Raw genomic sequence first — 27253 nt, forward strand, 5'->3', positions numbered from 1 at the left:
GACATGGAAAGAGTGGCCATGTTGAACCGCAGGATGAGAGGAGGAGGAGGCATCGTACCCATGCATCCTGGCATGTATGGAGCCGGTAGGAAGACTGGATTTCCTGTTCAATTTCCCTTTCTTATTCTCCCCCTAGTGGATAGTTGCAGGGTTTCAATACAAACGGCTTTATTATATAGGCAGTATTATCATTTTTTAACCAACTGGACTTTCTATAATGTACATTTTTAAGAAACACAGATCAAATATATGTCGAAAATATGTTTTTAATGTCATATTCTACTCTCAGTAGTAGTATGAAACTATTGGACATCCGGGTAGTGTGAGGTAATCACTGCTCCTAGTTCTAGGAAGGTTCCTAGCAGAGGATGGGTCAAATGCAGAGGATGAATTTCCCCATGGGGATAAATAATTAAAGGATTACTTAACTTAACTAAATAAATAAGATAAATAAAAACGTTTAAATTTACAGTGCTAAAGTGCTTTAATGTCACTCCAAGAATCATTTAATAACATTATGTTATGTTAGACATTTTGTTTGTTTTTTTACTAATTTTGGGTGATCTGTAATTAGGAACAATAATTCTATTTTCTCAGGTATGCCTATGACAATGCCAGTATATGGGCAGCCAATGGGTAAGTGCATCATGGTTTCATCACCAACAATCTACTGTTTACCGTATTATGTCGTAAAAGAAAATTCTTTCATCCTTTTCATACTCATTAGAAGGGGCAGACCATAAACTGTGTTGTTATTGTTTATAATCTTCATACTCTCTGTGTAGGAATGCCAGTCAATCCTGCCATGGCTGGCTATGGTGCCACTCCCATGATGCCAACCATGCAATGTAATTCTACTAGATAAACCTTCCAATTCACATTTTATTGCTACAGTTATATCATAAATCTAGAATTTGCAGTGTATGTAGTGTTCCATGTATATTACATGCCCATGTTAATATTCATGCAGATAAGGCCATCTAGGGACAAAGATTGCAAATTATCTTAGGCTGTCAATGATATTATGTGACATCAGACTATTTTCGTTAGCCTCGCTCACTGACATTCCAAGTTCAAACTATAGTCTTTAGCCTGCTAGACTGCAATATCATGTCATAATGTCATAGTCATGAGTGAATGCAAAGTTTTATTGCCACTTGTATTTTTCATTTATATTTTGTCCAGAGATCATTCCTTCTTTGCCATTCAGGTTTGCCAGTTAGCTATAGCTATAGCTATAGTTAGCTAGAGTGCACTGAAAAGCTGTGGTTCATTGGCTCCACAAAGATTTTAACAACCAATGAGATTATTTCTGCCTGAGAAACTAAAACTGCAATCTGCCATATTCATTCCCATTGCAGCCATGATGATGCCCCAAGCCGCTATGGTCGCTCCGCCCGTTGCTGATCCCATGCAGATGGCGGCTTCACAGCAGCAACTCATCAACCAGCAGGCCTTTCTCATGGTGAGGAGACACCTCTCTGTCTTTCTCATGGTGAGGAGACACCTCTCTGTCTTTCTCATGGTGAGGAGACACCTCTGTCTTTCTCATGGTGAGGAGACACCTCTCTGTCTTTCTCATGGTGAGGAGACACCTCTCAGTCTTTCTCATGGTGAGGAGACACCTCCCAATCTTTCTCATGGTGAGGAGACACCTCTCTGTCTTTCTCATGGTGAGGAGACACCTCTGTCTTTCTCATGGTGAGGAGACACCTCTCTGTCTTTCTCATGGTGAGGAGACACCTCCCAATCCTTCTCATGGTGAGGAGACACCTCTCAGTCTTTCTCATGGTGAGGAGACACCTCCCAATCTTTCTCATGGTGAGGAGACATGGTGAGGAGACACCTCTCTGTCTTTCTCATGGTGAGGAGACATGGTGAGGAGACACCTCTCTGTCTTTCTCATGGTGAGGAGACACCTCCCAATCCTTCTCATGGTGAGGAGACACCTCTCAGTCTTTCTCATGGTGAGGAGACACCTCCCAATCTTTCTCATGGTGAGGAGACATGGTGAGGAGACACCTCCCAGTCTTTCTCATGGTGAGGAGACACCTCTCAGTCTTTCCCATGGTGAGGAGACAGCTCTCAGCAACAACTGAGCGTGTAACATCATTGCCGAAGCAACATTTCGTGGGCTCGCTCAAAGACATCGTCAGTGACATCACAATTGCTCGAGTGACCATCACTGATGACATCATCGAGTGCTTGAGTGACATCACTGATGATGTCATATTGATTGATTGAAAAGTTTATTTCTATAGGGACAGATACATAAACATAGAGCATTCACATGAAACAGTCTTTGTTATATATCCTGACATTTATAGCCTAAGCTAGTTTGACATAGACATTGCATCGCAGACAGACAGAGCCCACTTACTCAATTTCACAGTCACCATCATCAGTGACATCACAATTTTCTTGAGTGACCATCACTGATAACATCATCGAGTGCTCGAGTGACATCACTGGATGGTGTCATAGACATTGTGACATCATCAGTGACATCATTACTGACCAAAATCTCACTGAATGTGCGACAAAAATAGCAGACCAAAAACGCAGCCAGGACCCACTTACTCCCTTTTATAAGGAATGAATATATAAAATATATCTCCTCCACCCCCGTCCTCTCTCCCAGGCCCAGCAGATGACCCTCCAAGCGATGACCCTGTCCCAGCAGCAGACGCAGGAGCAGCAGAGGCGCCGGTCGGACCGACGCCCCGTGGAGCGCGCCCGCTCGCCCTCCCCTCCACCCCCCTCACCCCCACCCACCCGGGCCGCAGTGCGCGTACCCACACGCACCCCCAGCCGCAAGCTCTATGAGCCAGAGGTGTGTGTGTGTGTGTGTGTGTGTGTGTGTGTGTGTGTGTGTGTGTGTATACGGTGTGTAAAACATACATGCCTGTCTCAGTGAGCTGCAGCGACGGAAAGGCACATGATGCAGTGATGTGCACAGACATTTTGGGGGGCAGGTGCCCAAGTGGAAAGAGGGGACCCCTCTCACAATTAGGCTATTTATTCAAAATGAAAGGAGATAAAGTGACATTACACACAGTCAGGCCCGGGTGAGTGAGCACATTCTATATTGTCACCCCTGTATAATACATACCAATCCTCTCCCTTGACCTGAACTTGGAAGTACTATATTTGTGTATGTTTATTGTTTATGTGTTTATTTAAACGGATCCCCGTTAGCTGACGCCAAGACGCCCGCTAGTCTTCCTTGGGGTCCAAGCAGCAATAATACATTTACATAACAGACAATCAATAGAATGTACAGAAAATATGCATCACATCCAATATACACAAATATAATAATAGCATACTAAAATATGTATATCATTAAAAACATGCCACATAAAAAAGAGAAAAAAAAAATCCAAATTACCACTCCCATAAATCTTTGTTAACCACATACCTTATTTTATGCATTTAAGTTAAATCCTCATAAAACCCCATTGACTTTTCCCTGTAAAATCCAGGAAGTCCGGGACTTCCGCCTTCCGACTACAAAAATGTCATGCCTGTGGTACTCTATTGTCTTTGCTGTATCCCATACCTGCTACATCGGCCCATTGGGATCATTAAGGTTTCAGCTTCTCCTATGTTCTCTGTGTTCAGTATGTATGTTTATTGGCTGGTATGTATTGGCATCTCTAGGTAGCAGTTCTGTATTTGTGGTAACTCATTGTCTGCTGACGTCCGTTTCCCTCACAGCCAGAGAGAGACGAGGTTCTGGTCGATCCAGAGGATCTGGAGTCTTTCAGAGATAAGAGGAACTATTTCCAGAAGATAGGTGAGTGGATCTGACCGGCAGGCTTGGGAAGTAACTGATTACATGTAATCGGGTTACTGTAATCAGGATACAAAAAAGGTAACTGTAATCCCTTACAGTTACAGAAATAAAGGTGTAATCAAGATTGCAATTACATTTAATAAAAAATTAAAATACATTTATTGTATATTCTATTTATTCTACTGTATATTGTGTATTTATCCAAGTGGCTGTGCACTGTAAATATTGACTCTTCTTATTGTCTACTTTATGTTAGTATCATAGGTGTGGTGCAAATACCCTGTAAATAAAGCATCAAACCGCGGAGAGAAAAAAACACACTTGGCTCTTACAAAAGACTAGAAACCAGATAATATCAGTGCACTGTAATCCGAAGATGGAAATATTATTGTTATTGTATTATTATTAACTCTTTCTCCACCATAGACGCAACATTGCGTTATTTCAGAATCAACGCTTCCCCGCCATTGACGCAAATCTGCGTCAATGGGTCTTTTCACTGCCATACGATAGATAGCGCTCTTGGCCAGTGATTACCATACTCGTCTAGTCCTCTGCAAGCCAGAGTTTCCCCCCACAAAACCAGTCAGCTTTACTCAAAAGTAATCCAAAAGTCACGCAAAGTAATAGATACATTTTTTTAACAGATAATTAGCAATTGTATCTGACATTTTTAAACTAACCCCCCAACCCTGCTGACCAGCAAGACCAAGCACTGATCAACAGTCACACTGCTTCCTTCTGCTTGCACTCACCACACACTCAGATGATAACACCATCCTCTCCCTCTCCAGGCAGTCCGCCCCACGTTGCAGCCAAACCCCCGAAGCCGGCCCCAACCAGCCCACCCAGACGACAATACTCCCCTCCCGCGCCCCCTCCCATGGCCCCGCCCACAGCTCCCAAGCCCGAGGGTAAGACCACGAAACAAGGTGGAGGAACTATGGAAGAAGTTGTGCTATCTGGAATATCTGCCCTTCACCTCCAGATCATAAAGAACTTGAGCTCTGATCGTAAACAGCAAGGATCTCATTCTGCATTTCCTCATTACTCAAATGAAGTAAAGCTTTACTCATTGCATGTACTCCTCCCAAAAATAATGTTATTACTTCCTGGAAATACTAATTCGTTAAACTACTTGTTATGATTTTATGTGTGTGTTAAACCCCCAGTTTCCTCTTCTGTCAATGATCAGGAAACCAAACTGCTTTGATGTTCAATGTTCTTTTTGCCCTTTTGCTGGATATGAAAACTAGTGGGAATACTTGCACCCTGAGGGTAAAAATGAACTAAATGCGGGCGGGCAGTGTTTGAGAACAATGTAGAGCCATGTATGTTTTTGTGTTGCGCTCAGACTGAATTCACAGTCACTTATGGTAATCTCTCATGCATGACGTGGGCAGTGTGTGTGTTGTTGTTGGAGTAGGCTACTTTTACCCCTTGTCAAACAGTTGTGTTTTACGATTTGTTTCTCTACAAGCCGACATGTTTCAAGTGTGCATACTGCATTGTTTGATGCTACGGACTGCATGCACTACATAAACATTAAAAATTCAGCCGCGGAGTCAACGTGTTAGACTGGAGACAACGAGATGCTCTCTCATTTCCATAACAACGTGCAAGTCCCGGTGGAGAAGTTAACCTTATTATATAATATAATACTTTACTGTCAGAACAAGTCTGAAATGTGTCTCCAGCAGCTCCATTTACAACATCACAAAAAAGACAAGACATCAAGCCAGGGCACAAAGATAGATACATACATTCAGACATGACATTACAATCACAAAATACAACATTTTATGTACATTTGATCTGGGATTAAGCTCCATGTTTAGTTTATGAAGGAAACTAATTCATATAATTCCTTCCCCTTCGCTGCCTGTCCTCTCATTTCCCACAGTGAGGCGTCCCACCTCCCCCCAGGCCTCCCCGAAAGCCGACCCCAAGCCCCGCCCCGAACCCACCTCCAACATCCGGGACATCATCAAACAGTACAACAGTCGACCCGCCCAGGAGCCCAAACCCTTTGAGCCAGTCAGGTGAGTTTCACAGCCCGTCAGGGATCCAATGCCTTTAAAGTTCCATCTAAACTACCCAGCAAACATTTTCACGTATAACGACCGTCTTCTGCACGTCAAACCCAGTGGCGGCTGGTACCTTTTTTTTCCCCCAGAGGGGGCGCTATAGCCTACCAAAAATCAAACATGACTTGGCCATCACCTTGTGGCTTAAAATTTCATTTTTGTAGCATGCATCTTCATCTTCTTCAAACTGTGTCCCCCGAATATGGGACGATTTAATAACTTAAAACTTCTCCCCTTAATACATTAAGGGAAACATTCTGATGGAAACCAGTCTTTTCTCACTCCAGGCGTGATAGTTTTTGTCTGACAATGGAGCTAAAAAGAATGATTAAAATAAATTGGTGTGTGAAGGCTACTGTGCTTTTTGTAATGAATGTATTGTACCCTCTCCACAGAGCTCCTATCAGCCATTTTGTAAAGAAGAGCGACCCCAAAGCGCAAGCTCTGGCCAAGCTCAGGAACAAAGGACCAGTCCCACAACGGGTACGCAGTTACAACAAAAAAGAACATAAGACTGTAGAAATATGATGGTTATTGTTTTTCTATTTTGGATTTATTATCTCTACCTGGAAGTGCACGGCAGCCAGTACACACACTAGGGATGCACCGATCCACTTTTTTCACTTCCGATCCGATTCCGATACCTGAATTTGGATATCTGCCGATACCGATATTATGCCGATACCAATATTTTTCTTGAATATACAGTATAGGCAAAGATTTGGCCAATTAAAGATTTTTTTTTTAAATATAAAAAAATATAATATTTTATAATTTGTCAGTTGTTGAATGTTTTTGAACCAGGGTTTACTGTTACCAAAAGATCAGAAGAAACATTTTGCTATTAAAATACAAGTAAATGTGTAATTTTTTGGCATTTAGTGTTAAAGTGGTATAAAACTCCCACACATTTGTATGTGTTACACTCCTCCATCCTCTCCCCCTGCTCCCTGCTAACAGAACCAGTGGGTGCCTCCTCCGCCGGTGAAGCCCAAGCAGGAGGAGCCTCCTCCCTGGCAGCCGTCTCCTCCATCCACCAGGGGGCGCTCCATCTCCAGCAGCATGAGGCAGAAGCAGCGCTCCCTGGCCGACCTGTTTGGCTCGCAGCGCGCCCAGCAGGCTCCGCCCAAACCACCATCGCCTCCCCCCATCCCTCACAGCATCCCGGACCCCCCGCCTGTGGCTGCCCCGGCCCTCATCCGGAGCTACTCACCTCCGATAAGTAATAGTTGCCTGTCAGGAAGTGTTTGAGTTCACTGACTTTAGCCGTGTTTATCAGAAACAGTATTGCGAAAGCCGTGTAGACGAGGTTCATTTTCCAAAACCAACACACAGTTTTACAACATTCATTCAAAAGTTATTTGGTTTGACATGCAGGGAGCCAACTATACAATAGCGCAATATCATTTAATTAAATTGATCAAGTCAAATTTTGTTGATATAACATATTTCATAAAACATTTCAAGTCTATTTGTAGCACATTTCATACAGAGGCAATTCAAAGTGTTTTACATCAAATAGATGAAAGAAAAGAGCATAGAGGAATACAAGGATTACAAAGTTAAAAAAGATTAGGTTCATATAAAAGAACGGGCAAAATGCACGACATTAAAATAATCAAATCAAGTCAAATAGGTCAATATTTTACCCCTAAAGGAAACAGAATCAAGTGGGGTTACTTCTTGGTATTTCCAGTCGCAATAATGGGTGAATCTACAGTATGTTATTAGTATGTTATAAGTGAGTGAATCTAAAGTATATGTTATTAGTATATGTGATATTAGTGAGGGAATCTACAGCAGGGGTTCTCAACCTTTTATAACTTAGGAGTGATATTTTAGCGATGAGGGCGTTCTTAAATGAACGATTTAAGAAGGGCTAGGTGTGCTGTTATGCTCATTTGAGAACGGTCCTTGACCAATCGGATTGCTTGGTCGGAACTACATGTTGTATAATAGTATTTATTACACGGCCCGGTTGAATGCTCGATTCTGATTGGTCAATCACGAAATTCAGCGGTCTGTTATTTCTTTATAAAGGAATATCAGACCGATGCCATGCACACAGGCCGTGTGTGTGTGTGTGTGTGTGTGTGTGTGTGTGTGTTTTTATTTTATTTTATTGTACTTGTAATTTTATTGCACAGATTAACCAAATATGTAACCCTGGAAACAATCAATTTATAATTGGTGAGAACAGTAGTAATTTAATTAATTTTGTGATATTGACCTGATGTATAGATCTGATGCCAGAGGAGGAGAGTGTCCGCTCCCAGCTCCACCAATTCTCTGCCAGCGTCTACTTCTCCTACTCTGCCATGCCGGGAAAACTCTTCCTACGCAAAGAGGTGAGAGTGGCTACGGGTTCAGTGCCTTGCTGGGGACTGAGGTAGACACCTCCTTGTCCTTCTCCCAGCACACCCACTCTGTCTACAAGAACGTATACGTGTGAGATACTCACCATGCGACCCTTTAAAGGAGAATTTCGTTTTTTTTTAACCTGGACCCATCTCCTGGCATTAATTATGATTTGACCACTCACCCAGTGATGTCCGCGGCGTTTCTGGCCGTCCTAGTGTTGTTTTGAGATCAATAGCGTCCAAGTCAGTTGTAAAATGGAGCTGATTTGGGGCCAAGTGTGAGCCTGTCTTTCCTGCATCTAAATAGCTATTTTTATTCCCGTTTTCCCCAAATATCGTCATAATCTGATCCCTCAACATCCACCACAGTGATATTTCGCCCCAGGCCATTTCCTGGAGTCGCACAGGGATCAAATTACCTCAAACGTGATCTCGGTCACCAAGTCTCGTGAAGTCCCGCGATGCTTTCCTGCCGACTGGCCAACGACAGGTAGGACGCTTTGCGGTGGTGGTTTTAGCGTAACCTATGTGGGGTTTGGCGTAACCTATGTGGGATTCGAAATAACGAAGTTATGTATTTTTTCACCCTGAATCCAATACAGTTTACAGTCGGATGTGGACCGTGAACATTTTTGAGATTTTCAAGTGGGCCATGACCCGGAAAAGTTTGGGAACCACTGGTCTAAGTAGAACTCATCCACCATCCATCATATGGAGGTGGTGAACTTCAAGTTTTGATTTTTTCCTAACTAAGTTCAGCTTTCCTATATTGCCTTCTTTACTGTGATGTTGTTGATCCAAGGGGTTGTACCAATAACTGGGACAGCACTGGAAGTGAATGGAGCGGAAAAGTCAAGGGCTCATGTGCACAATTCATTAAACCAGCTAACGAGTTCTTTAATATTAACGAGGTCATTAATATTAACACGTTCACTGCCAATGACGTGTTAACACGTTTTCGATTATTTTTTTTTGACGGTGGGGCGTTGATCAATCCCTTTTACGTCTCCTATACAATTATTGGAGGTATTGAATGTGTATAATCTATTTTACCGACCCACTAAGTGTTGACAGTGCTCCCCCCAGCCGAGCGAAAGCAAAGAAAAAACAGCGGCGGGAGGAAGCCATTCTCAAGGAAATTGCTTGGCGATTTTACAGTCATCCAGACTTGCCCGAGCGGCCGCGCCAGCAGCAGCAGCACAGAGAGCGGAGAGCGATTTGCATAATAGATTATAGGTGAAACACACTTTGAAACACAGCAGAAAGGCCAGAATCAACATCTGCCCATCGCCCACGCATTCCCCGGCCCATCTTGACTCGCACAAGGAGCGTCGCAGGCAGGCAAGCAGCAGCAGCAGCAGCAACGCGCTTGACACGCCCGCTGCAGAGCCAGGAGGAAGGAGGAGAAGACACACGGAGGGAGGAGTTTGAAGGGAGAGGGGTGTTTCCTGCTGTTATGGAGGAAATTACTGTTCAAAACTATTGTTTAGATGTCTGACGGTCTTACTGATGCCAAAAATGAATGGTTAAAGTGACTGTTCTATCGAATTTCACAAAAAGCCATTTCTCTCAAAATAAATTTTCAGACGCTGAAACCATGCTGTACTCAACGGCTAATATCTACATAACTACTAACTCTACAAACTAACTCTTTTAGACAGAGAAAGCACACATTCTATTAGTACTTTTGTGAACTTTGTGTTCAAAAAGTCAAAGCAGAAAAGAATCCTCGGCTCTTGTAAAATGAGCCAGAATCCTCAAAAAAACCCTCTGGCAGAAGCTAACTACAGTATTGAAAAAAGGCTGGCAGTGAATGTGTTAACAAGGTCATTATTGGTGAAATGGGGCTGGTGATTGGCCAGACTAGAAAAGCAGCTGGAGAAGTTGGCAGCGGACTGCTCATTAAGTGAGTGGATTATGGATCGGAGGAAATACATTTATGGTCATAGACCAAATCAAACTAACATAGTGTAATTTATTTGCACATGCAGGTGTTTTATCCCAGGGAGATGTTCAACCGGCCCTACATCCTCAATCTTCTATGTGAACAGGTGAGTACAGATACAAAAATCATCATGTCCAACTCACTGATTTTATTTTCTGATTCATCAATAATCAACTCCATCACTTCAGCAGCAGCTTGTCATTGTGTGGTGTTGCAGATCATGAGGGACACCTACTCTGACAGCTGTGTGAGGATCAGCAGAGAGGAGAGGAGGAAGATGAAGGATCTCCTGGGTGAGAAAGACTCATGACCATCATCATACGTTATGCAAGGCAGGCAGTTCTGGTCCTATTACTGGGAAGTTTCCTACTAGAGGATGGGTAAAATGCATTGGATGAGTTTCCCCATGGGGATAACTTAACTTTACTTAACTGTGAAATACGGTTGGAGCCAATGACAGAGCTTGTAAGTGGGGAGTGGAAATGCTGGCAGCAACGGAAATGGTCGCCTCCATTGGGAGAGCAGCTGTAGAGCAGGGGAGGGATTATTGCCAGCAGCCTGTTTCCATGCAGCCAGATTGGTTGAGACTAAGCTGGAGGTAACACGGGGGTGCGAACCTGTGACCCTCGTGTTGGTAGGCAGGGAATCTACCGCTACACTACCCAGACGCCCACCTTGACCTTGACGATAAGTTTGTGTCACAAATAGCCCTGAAACATTAATCTGAGTCAGCGCTGGATAAAGTAATGCAGTAACTTGAGGTTACTTGGATTAGTAACTGTAATATTATTACTCTTTTGGAAATTGTAATCTGTTACACTACTTGTTACTGGGGCAAAGTAATATATTACTGCCCAACACAGAACATCTGTAACATGTTTGTAAATCTCATGTAAATCCAACGTAAATTCATATTTATCATCCACAGAACACTTCACCACTCATGTACATATTGTATATATTTACTCGATTTGATTTGATTTGATTGCACTTGCAACTTTGCGATTGTCTTTAGTTATCTTCCTACTTCTTATCCCTGTATATTGATGTGACCGCTACGCTGCATACAGACACTAAGACAAATTCCTCGTATGTAACTTGCATACTGTGGCAATAAAAGTGATTCTGATTCTGATGTTTCTGTCACTTCTGTTACTTTTCTCTTTGTTACCATATTGTGACGGCTTGGCCTCTCCAGCCAGTTTCCATGTGGGCACGACGATAAGCACCATCCAGGATGAGAACATGAAAAAGAGGATCGTCATCGCCGCTCGCGACAACTGGGAGAACTACTTCACTCGCCTGTTCCCTGTGAAGGTGAGCTGGTACACACACACACACACACACACACACACACACACACACACACACACACACACACACACACACACACACACACACACACACACACACACACACACACACACAGGTATTGTGACAACACTATTTACAGGGATACAATCTTATAATTCTGATTGTATTTTGAGCGCACACCATTTTCGGCTTTCAATAATAATAATAATAATTTTGTGCAAATGTACACTTTTAGTATGGATCTGTCCTATGTACTGTTTTATAAAACACACCCCAGTTCCTTCACCTTGTAATTCTACTGATCTGTCAAATGTATCTCTTTGTTTCAGCCCAATAGCAGTGGGGATACTCAGGTTTTGGGTGTGTCCCATCGTGGCATTCGTCTGCTGAAGGTGGTCAGAGCATCGGGCATCAACCCCAAACACCTCCGTCTGCTGAAGAGCTATAGGTGAACACACAGCCTACAGTATATACTGTACCGGTACATACATCCCATAATAAAATTGCTACAGGTGGATGGGCTGGCCGGCCGGCCTGCCACGGGTGGTGTCAGTCACGATTTGCGTCATATTTTGTGTCACGAAAGTGACATCGTGACATCGGCCGATACCACGCCACCCCCCCCCCCCCCCCCCCACACACACACACACACACACACACACACAAAGACACCCCCCCCACACACACACAGACACCCCCCATCCCCCCACAGGCACAGACACCCTGTGCAGTGCTGAATTTTGTGCAATTCAGCATAGCACCAACTACTGGCAATACAAAAACTGGTTTATCTCAATAACCGTTCCTCCGATCGACTTCAAACTTGGGGAGTGCGCTGCGCTGCTGTGAACCCGACAGAGTGCAATGTTGAATTCCATGCTATTTGGCATAGCGCCACCTACTGGCAACACAAAACGCAGTTTATCTTGAGAACCGATCAACTTCAACCTTGGGGAGTGCGCTTAGGGGGACCTGATGGAGTGCAGGGCTGAATTTCGTGCAATTTGATAATAGCTTCACCTACTGGCAACACAAACATTGGTTTATCTCACGGACCGTTCATCTGATTTTCTTCAAATTTGCTGCTGGGCACCCGGCAGAGTGCAGTGCCAAAATTTGTGCAATTTGGCATAGCGCCACCTACTGGCAACACAAAAAGCAATTTATCTCGATAACCATTCGTCAGATCGACTTCAAACTTGGGAGTGTAGTTAGGGGGGAGCTGACAGAGTTCAGTGACGAATTCCGTGCAATTTGGAATAGCGCCACCTACTGGCAACACAAAAAGGGGTTTATCTCGATAACCATTCCTCAGGTCGACTTCAAACTTGGGAGTACAGTTAGAGGGAGCTGACAGAGTTCAGTGCCGAATTCTGTGTAATTTGGAATAGGGCCACCTACTGGCAACACAAAAAGTGGTTTATCTCATGGACTGTTTGTCCGATTGACTTCAAACTTGTGGAGTGCGCTGCTGGGGACACGACAGAGTGCACTGCCGAGTTTCATGCCATTCGGCATAGCACCACCTACTGGCAACACGAAAAGTGGTTTATATTGAGAACCATTCCTCATATCAACTTCAAACTGGTGGTAAATGGCCTGCATTTATATAGCGCTTTTATCCAAAGCGCTTTACAATCAGTAGGTAGTCTACATTCACCCATTCATACACCGATGGTGTCGGGAGCAAGGAGGGTTAAGTGTCTTGCCCAAGGACACAACGACAGCAGCTGGGAGGGAGCGGGGATCGAACCGCCAACCCTTGCGTCATTGGCCGACCCGCTCTACCTCCTGAGCTAAAGCCGCCCCCTTTAGTGGAGTGCGCTACTGGGAACCTGACTGAGTGCAGTGCCACATTTCATGCAGTTTAGACATGCACATATCGATATAGATATCGATACCGATATCATACGGATACCGATACCGATGCCGCTATCGATACTGGGATCGATACTGGTATTGATACCCAATACCGTGCCGACTGATGCCGACCTTCAAAGTAAAAGCCCAGAAGAACACACACAGACCTTACACACACACACACAACACAATACTGGGCTGGAGTCCCACCAAAGTAGATTTGAAGGCTGTGTAGCGGCCTGATAATCTAGTAAATATACAGTATATACACACATGGCACAAACTAAGCAAAATCAGTTCCTGTTTCACATGCACACATTGTAAACGCGGGATTTGTGGGCAGTGGTGGCCTAAAGGTTAGAGAAGCCAGCTTGTGACTGGAAGGTCGTCTGTTGAATCCTCTGTTCAAACCCCAACCACAGTGGAGCTGCTCAGTGGCCAGCAGATCAGAGTGGAGTTGTAGCCTACTGGTCAGCTTCCAGGTGTGAATGTGCATGTGAAAAAGAGAGCATTGGTCCCAGTGTATAAATGAAGCTAAAAAAAAGCATGCATGTGTCTAGTTTTGCAGAGCTGCTGTCAGTGGACCTCCACGATGCAGAGATGGTGAACCTGGAGCTCAATAGTGAGCAGATTGTGCTGCGGTCCTCAAGAGCCCCTCAGATCACTGCCATGGTCCGACTCTTCCTCCGAGAGCTCATCAAGGTATCCCCCCTTCCTCATCACGATCACTGATCATGAGTAATGTTAGCGATCTGTCTCGGTCTCTCGTGGCCGCAGGATTGCATTAGTCTGATACAGGGATGATCTGGACATCACAGTCACATGATATGTAACAGGGATGCTCTGGACATCACAGTCACATGATATGTAACAGGGATGCTCTGGACATCACAGTCACATGATATGTAACAGGGATGCTCTGGACATCACAGTCACATGATATGTAACAGGGATGCTCTGGACATCACAGTCACATGATATGTAACAGGGATGCTCTGGACATCACAGTCACATGATATGTAACAGGGATGCTCTGGACATCACAGACATATGATATGTAACAGGGATGCTCTGGACATCACAGTCACATGATATGTAACAGGGATGCTCTGGACATCACAGACACATGATATGTAACAGGGATGATCTGGACATCACAGTCACATGATATGTAACAGGGATGCTCTGGACATCACAGTCACATGATATGTAACAGGGATGCTCTGGACATCACAGTCACATGATATGTAACAGGGATGCTCTGGACATCACAGTCACATGATATGTAACAGGGATGCTCTGGACATCACAGACACCTGATATGTAACAGGGATGATCTGGACATCACAGTCACATGATATGTAACAGGGATGCTCTGGACATCACAGTCACATGATATGTAACCGTGGAAGATTATCCCAGTGTGGAATCCCCTTTAAGTGATCTGTCCGTGTGATGTCCAGGACTCCGGCCATGTTGTGGCCCTGAAGAGCTATGTGACGGACGACAAGAGCCTGCTCAGCTTCAGCAGGGGAGACATCATCAAGCTGCTGCCAATGGATGGACTTCAGCAAGGTGAGCTCATCGTCAGGCACAAGTGTCAACGTGTCTGTGCTGTTGTTGTCACAGGGGTTTCAGTGATAAATGATGGTGATAAACAGTAGCGGCCGCCGCATACGCTGGGGCAGGGGGTGCGGTCACCAACGGGCCCACCCATCACAAAGGGCCCACTGTGGGCCCACCTTTGGGGAAATCTGCCTGACTGAACATGCATTATTTTTGGTGTATAGTGTATATATATATATTAAGTGTATAGGGTGGACCGGCACTGATTTCAAACTATTCAACTAGTAAGCAACAAAAATGCGTGTTCAGTTAGGCAGATTTCCCTTTGTGATGGGTGGGCCCACAGTGGGCCCTTTGTGATGGCTGGGCCCGTGGTGACCGCACCCCCTGCCCCCCGGCGTACGCTCCACTACTGCCTATAAGTACATGTCTTGTTACCCTTTGGTTAAAGGGTAAATTCACATCTTGTACCCCGTAGTTACCCTGTAAGTACAGGGGTGGTACCCCGTACTTACCCTCTAAGTACAGATCTTGTTACCCTGTAGTTACAGGCTAAATTCACATATTGTACTACCCCGTAGTTACCCTGTAAGCTATGCAGTGTTCTAAGCAGACCGGATGACATGCAGCAGATGATAGATCATTCATCCATAAGAGACTTGAGACTTGACTGACTTGTGAGCATCTCTGCAATCGAGAGATATTGATCCAATGAAGCCACGTTATCAGAATCAGAAACGTTTATTGATCCCCGAGGGGAAATCTAGTCATGCTACATACACATGTGACATTAAGGAACGTATAGTATGTGACCATTTCAATGTCAGCTATCAAGTTTAATTCAGTTGGTTAATGAAATCGCTATGGCACGTGGATACAGAGTGTGTGGGAGATCTGTGCTATGTGTGAGCCTGAGCTGTCAAAAATGAACACTGGGGCGTATTGGCTCACTGCTGTCCAATCCTGGGGCTTGAATGCTGCATAGGCGGGTGCAGCGCGTGTTTTGCCCCCAACGGCAGTGGGATCCATATTAACGTGTCTTGGCTAGGTTTCACTTGCAAAAGAGGTTTAAATCTCAATGTGGCTTCCTAGTTAAATGAAGATGATATGTTCATAGGTGGCGAGCTTGATGTGCTTTATACCATTACTGATTTTCAGTGTCTTCTATCAGGCTGGCGTTTTGGAACCATCAGAGGGCGCTCTGGTCTTTTCCCAGGTGACCTCACGCAGCCATCTGCTGCCCCGGACTACCACTGTGTCCACCTTGACCGAAGAGATGGGAGGAGGAAAAGCATGAGAGGCATTATTAGACCTGCCAGTGCACCCAAGGGCCTCCCTCCAGGTCCCCTCGCCAAACCCAGGTCCAGTGATGATCCAGCCCAGCCCAGGAGAGAAGGCTCGCTCCAGGGCTCAGCCCAGCCCAGGAGAGAAGGCTCGCTCCAGGGCTCAGCCCAGCCCAGGAGAGAAGGCTCGCTCCAGGGCTCAGCCCAGCCCAGGAGAGAAGGCTCGCTCCAGGGCTCAGACAGCGAGATCCTCCAGTACTCCATGGCTGATTTTTCCATGAAATACTTCAGGTAAGATGTTAGAGCAAGATCAACCACAGTCTTGGGCTGCTTACTCACAAATTAAAGTATTACTCATTACTTGGCACTCATTACTTGTTACTCATTATGCCTCCGCTGGCGATAGCCAGGCAGGCTCACTTGTTGGCGGAGGCTATATCTGTACTGTACACCAGTGGTTCTCAACCTTTTTGGTCTTATGTACCCATTGAGCTGTTCTGCCATGCCAAAGTACCCCCTCACTCATGTGTGTCGATGATTTTCTGAAATTCGTTTTATTAAAATATTAAACTTTTAGTAGGCCTATCTAACACATCTGATTATTAAATGAAAATCATTTGAATTACCCCCTTTAATACAATTCTAACTGTTTTCAATTGGAAAAGGTCGTCAGTTTTACTAAGCTGGGCCTATGAAATTACTTGGAATGATGTTTTAATCATTTTGTAAATAAATTGTAATCCCCAATCTTTCCAAGTACCCCCTGCAAGCTGCTCAAGTACCCCTAGGGGGAGACGTACCCCTGGTTGGGAAACACTGCTGTACACTATACGGAGGCTATATCCGCGGTTGCATGGCAGGTTGCATCCGATGACCTTTCCAGCACATCGCATAATATATATATATATATACGGTATATATATATATATATATATATATATATATATATATATTCAAATGTGCCATTTCTTATCTAACCTAGCATAGTGTCAGACAACTGCGTGCTTTGTGTGGTTCACATTAGATGTCATGGCTAATTTCTACTATTTCTATCTCTCCAAGAGTGCAGACTACAGGTCTGCCACCCAGTGGAAGGGATTTTAAAGAGATGGTTCAACACACACAGGTATGTGAAGAGCCATCTGTCATCATATCCCATGTTTCACCATTTCTTGTAATCTACGGTATATATATATAAAAGGGAGCTAGGGCTCTGTTTGTTTGTTTGTCTGTCTGTCCCGATGTTATAAATTCACACACACACACACACACACACACACACACACACACACACACACACACACACACACACACACACACACACACACACACACACACACACACAAAAGAGGCAGACAGGCACACACATGCACACACAAGAGACAGACACACACACTGATGATAATGTCATCAGTGACATCACCTAGGAATCGAGCATCCTATTATATTTACATTTACACATTTACATGGTTTTATTTTCCACCAGGTCCCTATACATGAGTCGCTCATCCTGTACAGTGACCCTGAGATGAATGACTTTGCTGTCCAGTGCTTTATGAGTGAGTGATGCATCACCACATAACCACTTTCTCTGGGAATATCTGCACTTCCTAATTCATTCTTCCATCATTCCTCCCATCTAGGGATGCAAATTTCAATCAATTTCCTTAATCAATTAATTGTTCATGTTAACGATCGAGTAATCATTAATCGATTAATCATTCATCAGAAACCGCTTCTCACATACAAAATGTGGGGTTTTACACCTGTTTTTAGACCTACTCAACAAGTTAATTAACCAACCAAACTTCCTGAATTGCCGTAGCTGTCATTGTGCTTCTAGACGTGCTGTATTTCAACATTGTATTACAATGTTTACAATGAATGCTGTTGTTGTTTTGGGTGTAATTTTTCCCAAACTGGACTTTTTGAATTAGAAAAGAGCATATAAGCCTACATTGTCTATTAATCTGTTAATTTATGTTTGATCGATCAAATTCTTAACGGCGATTAATCAATTGTCAATTTTTTTTTCTCCCTCTAGACATGATGCAGTTCATGGGTGACATGCCAATGAAGAAGAATCACACCCAAGGAGACTGCTTAAACCACATTTTACTGGTCAGCACTCACTCAAACATTAATGAATTGCATAGGCTTCAAAAAAGACTTTGATCAGATCAAATCAGATTCACTTTTATTGCCACAGTAAATAATCAAGGAATTTGACTTAGTCCAAGTATGGAGCGTAGCGGTTACATCAATAGTTAGAAGACAAAAACAATATAGAAAGACAATCAATTTTTTTTTAAGGTGCAGTCCAATATATTTTTAAAGTGACGTATGATGGGGGGCTCTGGCCTGATGTTGAGCTTTGCCCAGGGGATATGGGGGGGGGGGGGGGGTACAGAGTCCCTATTCGTGGGACTTTTGGGCATTGTTGGGAAGAAGCTGTTCTTGTGATGAGAGGTTTTTGTCTTGACAGACCTCCGTCTCCTGCAAAAGGTGAGTGCCTCACAGAGTTTGTGGCCGGTAGAGATGCGCGGATGAGCTTTTATGCCATCCTGATCCGCGTGTATGCATGAACCGCCATAAATCCGCGCAAATTATTTCATACTATTTATAGATCCGCGCCCGCCATGCACCCGACGCTATAAACGCTATAAAACGGTATAAATGGAGCGAACTTACGGTTTCTGCTGCCGTTGGTGCGATCGCTGCAGTCCAAGACTCCAAATAAACTTCCATGCTGTATTATATCCAGTCCACCACTTGCCCTCATGTAGCTTACTCAGCTAACGCTATAGCTTTAAGTTTAGTTTACTTGCCTCAATGTATGGGGAAATACGAACGCGTCTTCTCTTCAAACACGTCTTCTATTCAGCGGAGACTCCTTTTTGAGGGTGACGTCATTGACCATATATGGACGAAAAGTGGAGAGCACATGGCTGTATTGTTTGGTTTACGGCCGTGGGTCCTTTGGGGGATCTACAATAGGTGACTAACAATGTGCCTGATGAAAAATGTAGCTTAAAATACATTCATAGACTAGAGAACGTAATTAATATTATTTTTCCTCATTAATGATACATCGTTTCAACCGCCTGCAACCCATCTGCTATTAATCAGAATGTTTATTTTGATGATCCAGCCCGCCCGCGGGGCGGGATATCCGCGGTCAGCGCGGTTATAACTGCGGCCCGCGCATCACTAGTGGCCTGAAGGGATGGCAGGTTGCATCCGATCACCTTTCCAGCACAGCGGATGATGCGCTGCAGTCTGCAGATGTCCTTGAGAGTGGCAACAGTGTACCAGATGGTGAGGGAGGAGCTGAAGATCGACTCAACGATGGAGGTGAAGAAAAGTGCACCATCGTTGCTTTTGGCACTTTGAATTTATTCTGCTGCCACACGAAGTACATCCTCTGTTGTGCCTTCTTAGGGTTAGGGTTAGGTTCCTATCTGATGATTCCCAGGAAACGGAAGGACTCCACAGTTTTACAAGTACACCACAGGAGTGACTGGGGAGTCACCCAGTCACTCCTGTAGTCCACAACCATCTCAACTGTCTTTTGAACGTTGACCTCCAGGTTGTTTTGACTGCACCAAGTCACCAGATGTTCGATCTCCCGCCGTACGCAGACTTGTCTCCATCAGAGATGAGCCCTATGAGGGTGGTGTCATCAGTGAACTTCAGGAGCTTGACGGACTGGTGATGGGACGATAGGATTTGAATAATGTTTTCTCTGTTATGTTCAGCTCGGGAAGGAAAAGGAGTCACTGAGAGATGAAATCTACTGCCAGGTCATCAAGCAAACCACCCACAACCCAGTCACGTGAGTGTGTGGGGGGTGGGGTTCAGCCAATATGGGCTTTTGAAGACTGATATTTCCTTTTTCTGCCAATAGCTGATATATTGTGCCAAATGTGTTGTCTCCACAGAGACAGCTGTACCCTCGGCTGGCGGTTGCTCAACCTGATGAGTGGGTTCTTCCCCTGCTCTGGTGTCATGCAGCCCTATGTCACCCACCATCTGCAAGACATCGCTCAGGAGCGTGCACACCCATACCAAGGTACTAGACATAAGCTCCTGGAGCGTGCACACACATACCAAGGTACTAGACATCGCTCAGGAGCGTGCACACCCATACCAAGGTACTAGACATAAGCTCAGGAGCGTGCACACCCATACCAAGGTACTAGACATAAGCTCCAGAGACACACCCATACCAAGGTACTAGACATAAGCTCCAGAGACACACCCATACCAAGGTACTAGACATAAGCTCAGGAGCGTGCACACCCATACCAAGGTACTAGACATAAGCTCCAGAGACACACCCATACCAAGGTACTAGACATAAGCTCCAGAGACACACCCATACCAAGGTACTAGACATAAGCTCCAGAAGCGTGCACACCCATACCAAGGTACTAGACATAAGCTCCGGAGACACACCCATACCAAGGTACTAGACATAAGCTCCGGAGACACACCAAGCCGACATCAAAGAGCTAGCAGCAACGGAGGCCGACAGTTGCGTCGCCTCGCGTCTCCTGTGTCGGGGCCAAAACGTTGGACTTGAAAACATCGCAGACTACAGTGACGGTTAGCTAGCACGTACGTTGAGTACGTGCACCTGCGTGTACAGTGACGGTTAGCTAGCACGTACGTTGAGTACGTGCACCTGCGTGAGACCTAGTACTGCAGATATACTGTACAAACCAGATACATGACACAAAGCAGCATTTGCCATTTTCACACCGTTTTCCTCATATAGCTACTTCTAATCGAGAATATGTCTGATAGAAAGTTGCAAATGGCGCTGCTGTTGTCAGCTCTTACCTGGTCTTTTGCTCGTGGAAGAAGAAAGGAAGAGGCGGAGGCAGAAAGATGAGGAGAAACCACGCTCAATGGGTGACATCATACAGCGACGGGCTCAAGGGGCTTTTCCAAAGGCACGTTGTGAAAATATTTGTGTATTTGATCTGCTGAGAAAAATGCACCGATTCGCTTTGCTGACCACCAGAGTGATTTCTCTCACCAAAGGCCCGACGCCTATTCAACATGCTGAATCAACAAGGTAAAAAAAAAAAAAAAAAACTCGTAACGGACAAGCCCGTCTTTTATTGTTACACGAACACCACAATACATGCATGCGGCCACAACACACTCATGCTGACGGTGGCCGGTGAAAAGTGTCCTCTGCATTTAACCCAGAGAACATGCAAACTCCACACAGAGAGAAAGGCCCTTACGACGAGATAACCCCAGGTGGCAGTAGGCACTGAAGATATGGGGGGGTCACAACTCCAGTGCCCACAGTGTCCCAGGCGAGAATCGAACTCAGGACCTTCTGACTGTGAGGCGACAGCGCTACTGACTGCGCCACCGTACCCCGTTAGGTTAGGGTTCTATTCAACATGCTGAATCAACAAGGTTAGGGTTAGGGTTCTATTCAACACGGCTTTGTGTGTCTGTGACTTTACATGACAATACAAACACATCCAGAGGACCATGAACAGTTTGCATGACCACACACACACTGCCACATAAAATGTCCATCTTAACAAGCCATGTAGTCTCACGGCATCGCAGTGGCTCACCTGGTAGAACGCGTACCACAAAGGCTTAGTCCTTTGTGCGGCCGACCTGGGTTCCAATCTGACCCGTGGACCTTTACCGCATGTCATCCCCCCTTCTCTTCCCACCTTTCCCGTCTGCCTACTGTCCTATCTAATGAAGGCAAAATGCCCCAAAAGATCCATATTCAGTCTCAAAATAATTTTGCCAGGATTTTCTACAGAGTTGATTTGCATCGTAAATAAGTCGTCTTTTAAGAAAATATCACTTTAAGACTCAATAACTAGATTGAATGTCATGTAAATTTGATTTCTTGTAATGTTGGAAACCTAGGAATTTATATTCTTTTTGCAGTGGAGACGCTCTCTCTCCCTCCACCACACACACACGGTTTCACTAATGCCTGGCATGTCTGTCCCCAGAGCTCGCCAATGTGTGTCAGGAGAATCTGTGGCGCTCTGTGAACTATGGCGGTCGCCGTAACATCCCCTCACACGCAGAGATGGATGCCATTCTGGTAAGTTCACCTACACACACAAATGCGAGCAATTAGTAACTATAGCTGAGCTGTTTTCGCGGGGTCATCCCTATGTTCCCCAGGTCCTATGTTCCCCGTTTTTGTGGGACCGGGGAACATAGAACCCCGCTATGTTCCCTGGGAGAGGTTAGGTTTTGGGTTAGGGTCTGGGGGAGGTTAGGTTTAGGCGTGGGGGGTGGGAGAGGTTAGGTTTTGGGTTAGGGTCTGGGGGAGGTTAGGTTTAGGGTTAGTGAAAAACGGGGAATATAGAACCCGGGGAACATAGAACCCGGGGAACATAGACATGATCCCGTTTTCGCGCGTGTCTCTGCTATCTGCAGGTTGGCAAAACAGCTCGACGTATTCCCATCCGGCTACCAGGAGGGGTGGATTTCCCCATTAAGATGTGCAGCTTCAGTGTAAGATACATTTTTGATTTGTTTCACTTATTTACTCTTTTTCTATAAATAAGCCCACCTACTCTAAATGTACCCATCTTTTTTATGATACATTTCTAGTATAAATCATAGTATGTAAGTAGGATAAAACTGATTAGATATATTATGTGTTATATTATTATATAACTGAGTTATACGAGGAAAGGGACTTTTAAGCAAAAACATACATGCTACTTTTCTGAAAATAACTGACTGGTTGTTTGGCTTGTGCTGATCATTGACTGGAGAGGGGAGATCATAATTTGCACACATTTTTTTATTTACCACTAAATGACTGTCTATATCTATATCTGTGTCTCTAGGTGGCAGCAGAAGTGGTAGCAGAGTTCTGTGAACAGATGGGCATTTCAGAACGCTCAGACATCAGAGAGTTCTCCATCCACGCCATTCAACCCCAAAGTAAAATGGGCTGATTCTAGAATTGATATAGAAAATACAGTGTCATGGTCTGCTTAGCTCCGATGTGCTTCTTGTCTGTTGTCTGTCGCCATAAATATTTTGGTTGTTGTCTAGGGCAGTGGTTCCTCAAATGGGGGTTCGGGGTGTCCGCGAAAAGTTTTCAGGAAAATAAAAATAACAACTTTCTTTTTGTGTGTGCAAAAGCTTCATAGTTCAATGAAAATAATATATGTTATGCTTTAAATCGAAAATGGTTCGTGGCTGGTTCTAATCTAACAAACCTATCAATTTAAAAGTCAAGCACGTTACCTTGGAAACAATTAAGCTTAGCCCAAAATCACAAATCAGAATGAGGGGGGTCCTCGGTATATTTTCTATCTTGTAAGGGGTTCTCAAAAACATTTGAGAACCTCTGGTCTAGGGGGTTCAACATTACCATCAAAACCAAGTAGCCGTGAACATTTGGAAGAATGAATGGACTAACGTTAACATCAGGCCGCTGCAGCATAGGTTACACACCGGACAGGCTTACTTTACCTTGTGTCGCCGCGCCGTTGCTCTGGTTCTCCCGACTCGGCCCGCGCTGCCATTTGGTACCGCCATCGTCTCCGGTTCACCTGTGCTGCGCCGCAGCATGTCCACCTCCAGCTGGCGGACGTCTGTCCGGTTCAGTTGCCAGCTCGTGCGATTTTGTGCCGAACTTGACTTAAGATACAAGCACACTAACCTCAAACTAACCAAGCGTCACCAGGCTCTCTCAAAGGAGAAGAGGCACCACCTGTGCAAACCCCACATTCCCCGCATCATTCCCTTATCAAATGTCCCCCCTCGTTACGACCATGGCAACGCCTTGACTGAACTTCATCACGTTTGGCTCAAACGCCCACTTGGACTCAAGGATGAACTGATTTGAATCTGGTGGTCAAAGGTCACTGTGACCTCACAAATGCCATTTTCTAGCTCGTTAGCTTGATGTCTCGGGAAAGCCTTGACGAAATTTCGTCACATTTGGCTCAACCGTCAAATTGTGGACAGACGTGGATGTCGACTGCTCACCTGGTGGCAGGGATATATATGGCACGGATATCCGTGGTGCGGTCGTTCTACTTCTTACAGTATGATGATGGTGTGAGGTTGTGAATACTCTTTCTTTCAGAGGCTTTCCCACCCTGGCCCACAACACTTGTGGTATTTTGGATCAGATGGATAGTTGACTCTTCTCCTGTCTCTCTCCTCTCTCCTTCTCTCCTCTCCTTTCTTCTCCTTTTCTCCTCTCCTCTGTCTCTCTCCTCTCCTCCTTTCCTCTCCTCTCATCTCCTCTCCTGCCCTGTCCCTCTCCTCTGGCTGCAGGTGGGATGGTGCGTCCCCTCCATGCTGATGACTACCTGTTTGACTTTGTGCTGGATGACGGCTCCATATGCCTGTCTCTGAACCGAGTCATGTGGAGGAGCCCTCTCTCCTTCAACAACGACCTCTATGTGGAGTTCCACTACCAGCAGGTAACGTAGGCTTTATTCCCCTCCAGCCAGGAGCACACACTTACTGGTGGACTACAGGTGGACTACAACAGGACTGTATAAAAACATCACCCATTGTTTCGTGGACTCTTGTTTTGAACCCTCAGGTTTGGTACTTTGTTTTGTTTTGTTTTTTCTTTTTTTTTAGACAGACAGCTCTGCCTGCTATTGGTCTGTGATTGACGAGCAGCGTGATCACTGGACAGGCGACCTGTCAATAATGCTCCAAAAACCTAGAAGCTACTAGTCTGCTTTATCATCTATTTGACTCTGAATGGGACCATCGTTTAGAAGATGAGCATCATAGGAAAGTGTTTACATAGATCAAGTGAGAAGTAGGGTCATTTTCCCATTGGACTTCTCTTTGCAGCCACAGACTGTATCAACAACTCACCCGTACAGTTGAACAGTGAAATTAGCAATTAGAAACCAAAAACATTTTTGAACCGTGCTGTAAACATGTTTATTTCTGTTGTAAAGTTTTGCATTTTAACATGGGGGTATATTATATATTATATGTACTTCATTATATGGGGATTTACTCGCTTTTGGAGCTGCAGTTGTTCTTCCATATTGGCTTCATTTTTCAGGTTGGAGCTTGTTGGAATAGTGCAATTTCCATCTAAACATGAATGTATTAATGTGTGTGTGCGTCTGTGTGTGTACGTCTGTGTGTGTGTGTGTGTGTGTGCGTGTGTCTGCGTGTTTGTGTGTCTGTGTGCGTGCGTCTGCCTGCGTGTGTGTGTGTGTGCGTGCGTGCGTGCATGTGCATCTGTTTGTGTGTGTGCGTGCATGTGTTTGTGTGTGTGTGCGTGTGTTTGTGTGTCTGTGTGTGTGTGTGTGTGTGCCTGCGTGTGTGTAGTTGCTGGGTGACTACCTGGATGGCAGGTTGTTGCTTCCTGCTGGCTCCTTGTTAGTCCAGCAGATATCGGAGCTGTCGGCTCTCCAGCTTGGAGCTCAGGGACTGAGCGACCAGCCTTCACTGTAAGTCATCAGTCATTCAAACAACACTGATTTTTTTTCGGTGTTCCTTTGGTAAACGTAGCTGTTAAGTGATGATAACATAGACACTTTTCACAGCAGCCATTATGTGTCTCAAGGCAGGGTGTAAACACAGGTGTAATCAACAACATTAATGAGGGCCCCGGCCCTGGAACACCTAAATGGAATGGACGTTTGAAATGGTGTGTAAACCTGTGTTTACCCTGCCTTAAGACACTAAATGGCTGCTGTGAAAAGGGTCATCCCTGCCTATTTTGTGCCATTAATTGAGCTAATAAGATATTTAGATTGCTGGCACTATGAATGTGGATGGATTGTTGAGCAACATCACATCACAAATAGACTGCATTATTATAACACTCTACTATAGCGTCTACCGACCACTCAAAGCACTTTACAAGACATGCCTACATTCACCCATTCACACAGACATTCATACACCAATGGTGGCAAGCTATCACGCAGGGTGCTCATGGTCATCGGTTCAGTATCTTGCCCGAGGATACTTCGACATGCCGACTGAAGGAGCCGGGGATCGAACCACCGCCGCCCACATTAGATGACATAATATATGAAGCATGATCTCACACTCTGCTCTTCTCTTCCCTCTGTAAGGTCGGAGCTAAAGCAGTATCTCCCCAGACAGGAGGGGCTTGGCAGTAAAGTCGAGGAGATCCACTCGTCCTGCCTGGGCCATCTAGCTACCATGCAGGCCCTCCGCCCTCTAGATGCCAAAATACGATTCATAGGTGGGCAGGAGTTTGTGTTCTATTCTCTAATAATAACAACAACAACAACAACAACAACAACAACAACAACAATAATAATAATAATAATAATAATACATCTTATTTCATAACATAAAATGCAGCTCATAAGTGCTTTACAGTAGAAAGGATTAAAAACAAGAAACAATAAGTTCAGTAGGAGCAACAAGAAGAATAAATAAATAAGATACAAAAAAAGAAGATGAAAAGTACATTACAACAAAATAAAATAATTACTAAATAAGGCTAAATTAATGAAAAGCAAGGCCATAAAAATAAATTTTGAGTTGTTTCTTTAAAACGTTCAACAGAGGTTGTTGTCTGATATGTAGTGGGAGCATGTTTTGTGAAAGCTGCATCATCATGCGTCTCTTGCTGTTGTTTTTAGCACATTTAGCAGGCCAGCATTCTGTGATCTGAGTGAGCAGTTTGGAACGTATTCTGACAGGCAGCCTGAAAGATACAAAGCTGCTAAACCGCCAAGGGTTTAAAAACAAATAAAATTATTTTAAAATCTATTCTCAACTTCACAGGTAGCCATTGCAGGGATGCTAATAGCCTACTGGTGTAATATGATCACTTTTCATGTTTTTGGTTAAAATTGTTGCTGCTAAATTTTGGACAAGTTGCAGCGAATCAATTTATCTCCCTACAAAAACCACTGCCAAATACTCATGTTTTGGTATTTTTTCATCTTCTATGAGTTGGGATGTGGTAAGGCCTGTGGCTATGTCTCCATTGGGTTTCTAGCCATAAATACAACAACCACAGGTAACTGTTTACACTCTAAAAGTGT

At 44.6% G+C, this 27253-nt stretch overlaps 1 protein-coding gene across 1 annotated transcript in view; it reads left to right on the forward strand.

Annotated features, from left to right (window-relative positions):
- The window catches only part of myo15b (myosin XVB), a gene marked incomplete at both ends in the record, with an annotated part of 88949 nt that overhangs the window by 51665 nt on the left and 10031 nt on the right, over window positions 1–27253 (forward strand). Inside the window, 29 exons of the mRNA XM_083635083.1 lie at window positions 1–85; window positions 598–636; window positions 786–848; window positions 1362–1465; window positions 2642–2833; window positions 3721–3799; window positions 4594–4713; window positions 5703–5841; window positions 6282–6369; window positions 6847–7108; window positions 8128–8234; window positions 10238–10297; window positions 10409–10484; window positions 11390–11516; window positions 11843–11953; window positions 13926–14067; window positions 14829–14940; window positions 16103–16505; window positions 17277–17340; window positions 17701–17773; window positions 18259–18335; window positions 19973–20049; window positions 20156–20286; window positions 22220–22314; window positions 22656–22733; window positions 23075–23171; window positions 24522–24670; window positions 25551–25672; window positions 26306–26439. Of these exons, the coding sequence (XP_083491209.1) occupies window positions 1–85; window positions 598–636; window positions 786–848; window positions 1362–1465; window positions 2642–2833; window positions 3721–3799; window positions 4594–4713; window positions 5703–5841; window positions 6282–6369; window positions 6847–7108; window positions 8128–8234; window positions 10238–10297; window positions 10409–10484; window positions 11390–11516; window positions 11843–11953; window positions 13926–14067; window positions 14829–14940; window positions 16103–16505; window positions 17277–17340; window positions 17701–17773; window positions 18259–18335; window positions 19973–20049; window positions 20156–20286; window positions 22220–22314; window positions 22656–22733; window positions 23075–23171; window positions 24522–24670; window positions 25551–25672; window positions 26306–26439 (3406 nt within the window). The remainder of the gene's footprint in view (window positions 86–597; window positions 637–785; window positions 849–1361; window positions 1466–2641; window positions 2834–3720; window positions 3800–4593; window positions 4714–5702; window positions 5842–6281; window positions 6370–6846; window positions 7109–8127; window positions 8235–10237; window positions 10298–10408; window positions 10485–11389; window positions 11517–11842; window positions 11954–13925; window positions 14068–14828; window positions 14941–16102; window positions 16506–17276; window positions 17341–17700; window positions 17774–18258; window positions 18336–19972; window positions 20050–20155; window positions 20287–22219; window positions 22315–22655; window positions 22734–23074; window positions 23172–24521; window positions 24671–25550; window positions 25673–26305; window positions 26440–27253) is intronic.

This window comes from Poromitra crassiceps (genome assembly GCF_964638095.1).
Source record: "Poromitra crassiceps genome assembly, chromosome: 4".
NCBI lineage: Eukaryota > Metazoa > Chordata > Actinopteri > Beryciformes > Melamphaidae > Poromitra > Poromitra crassiceps.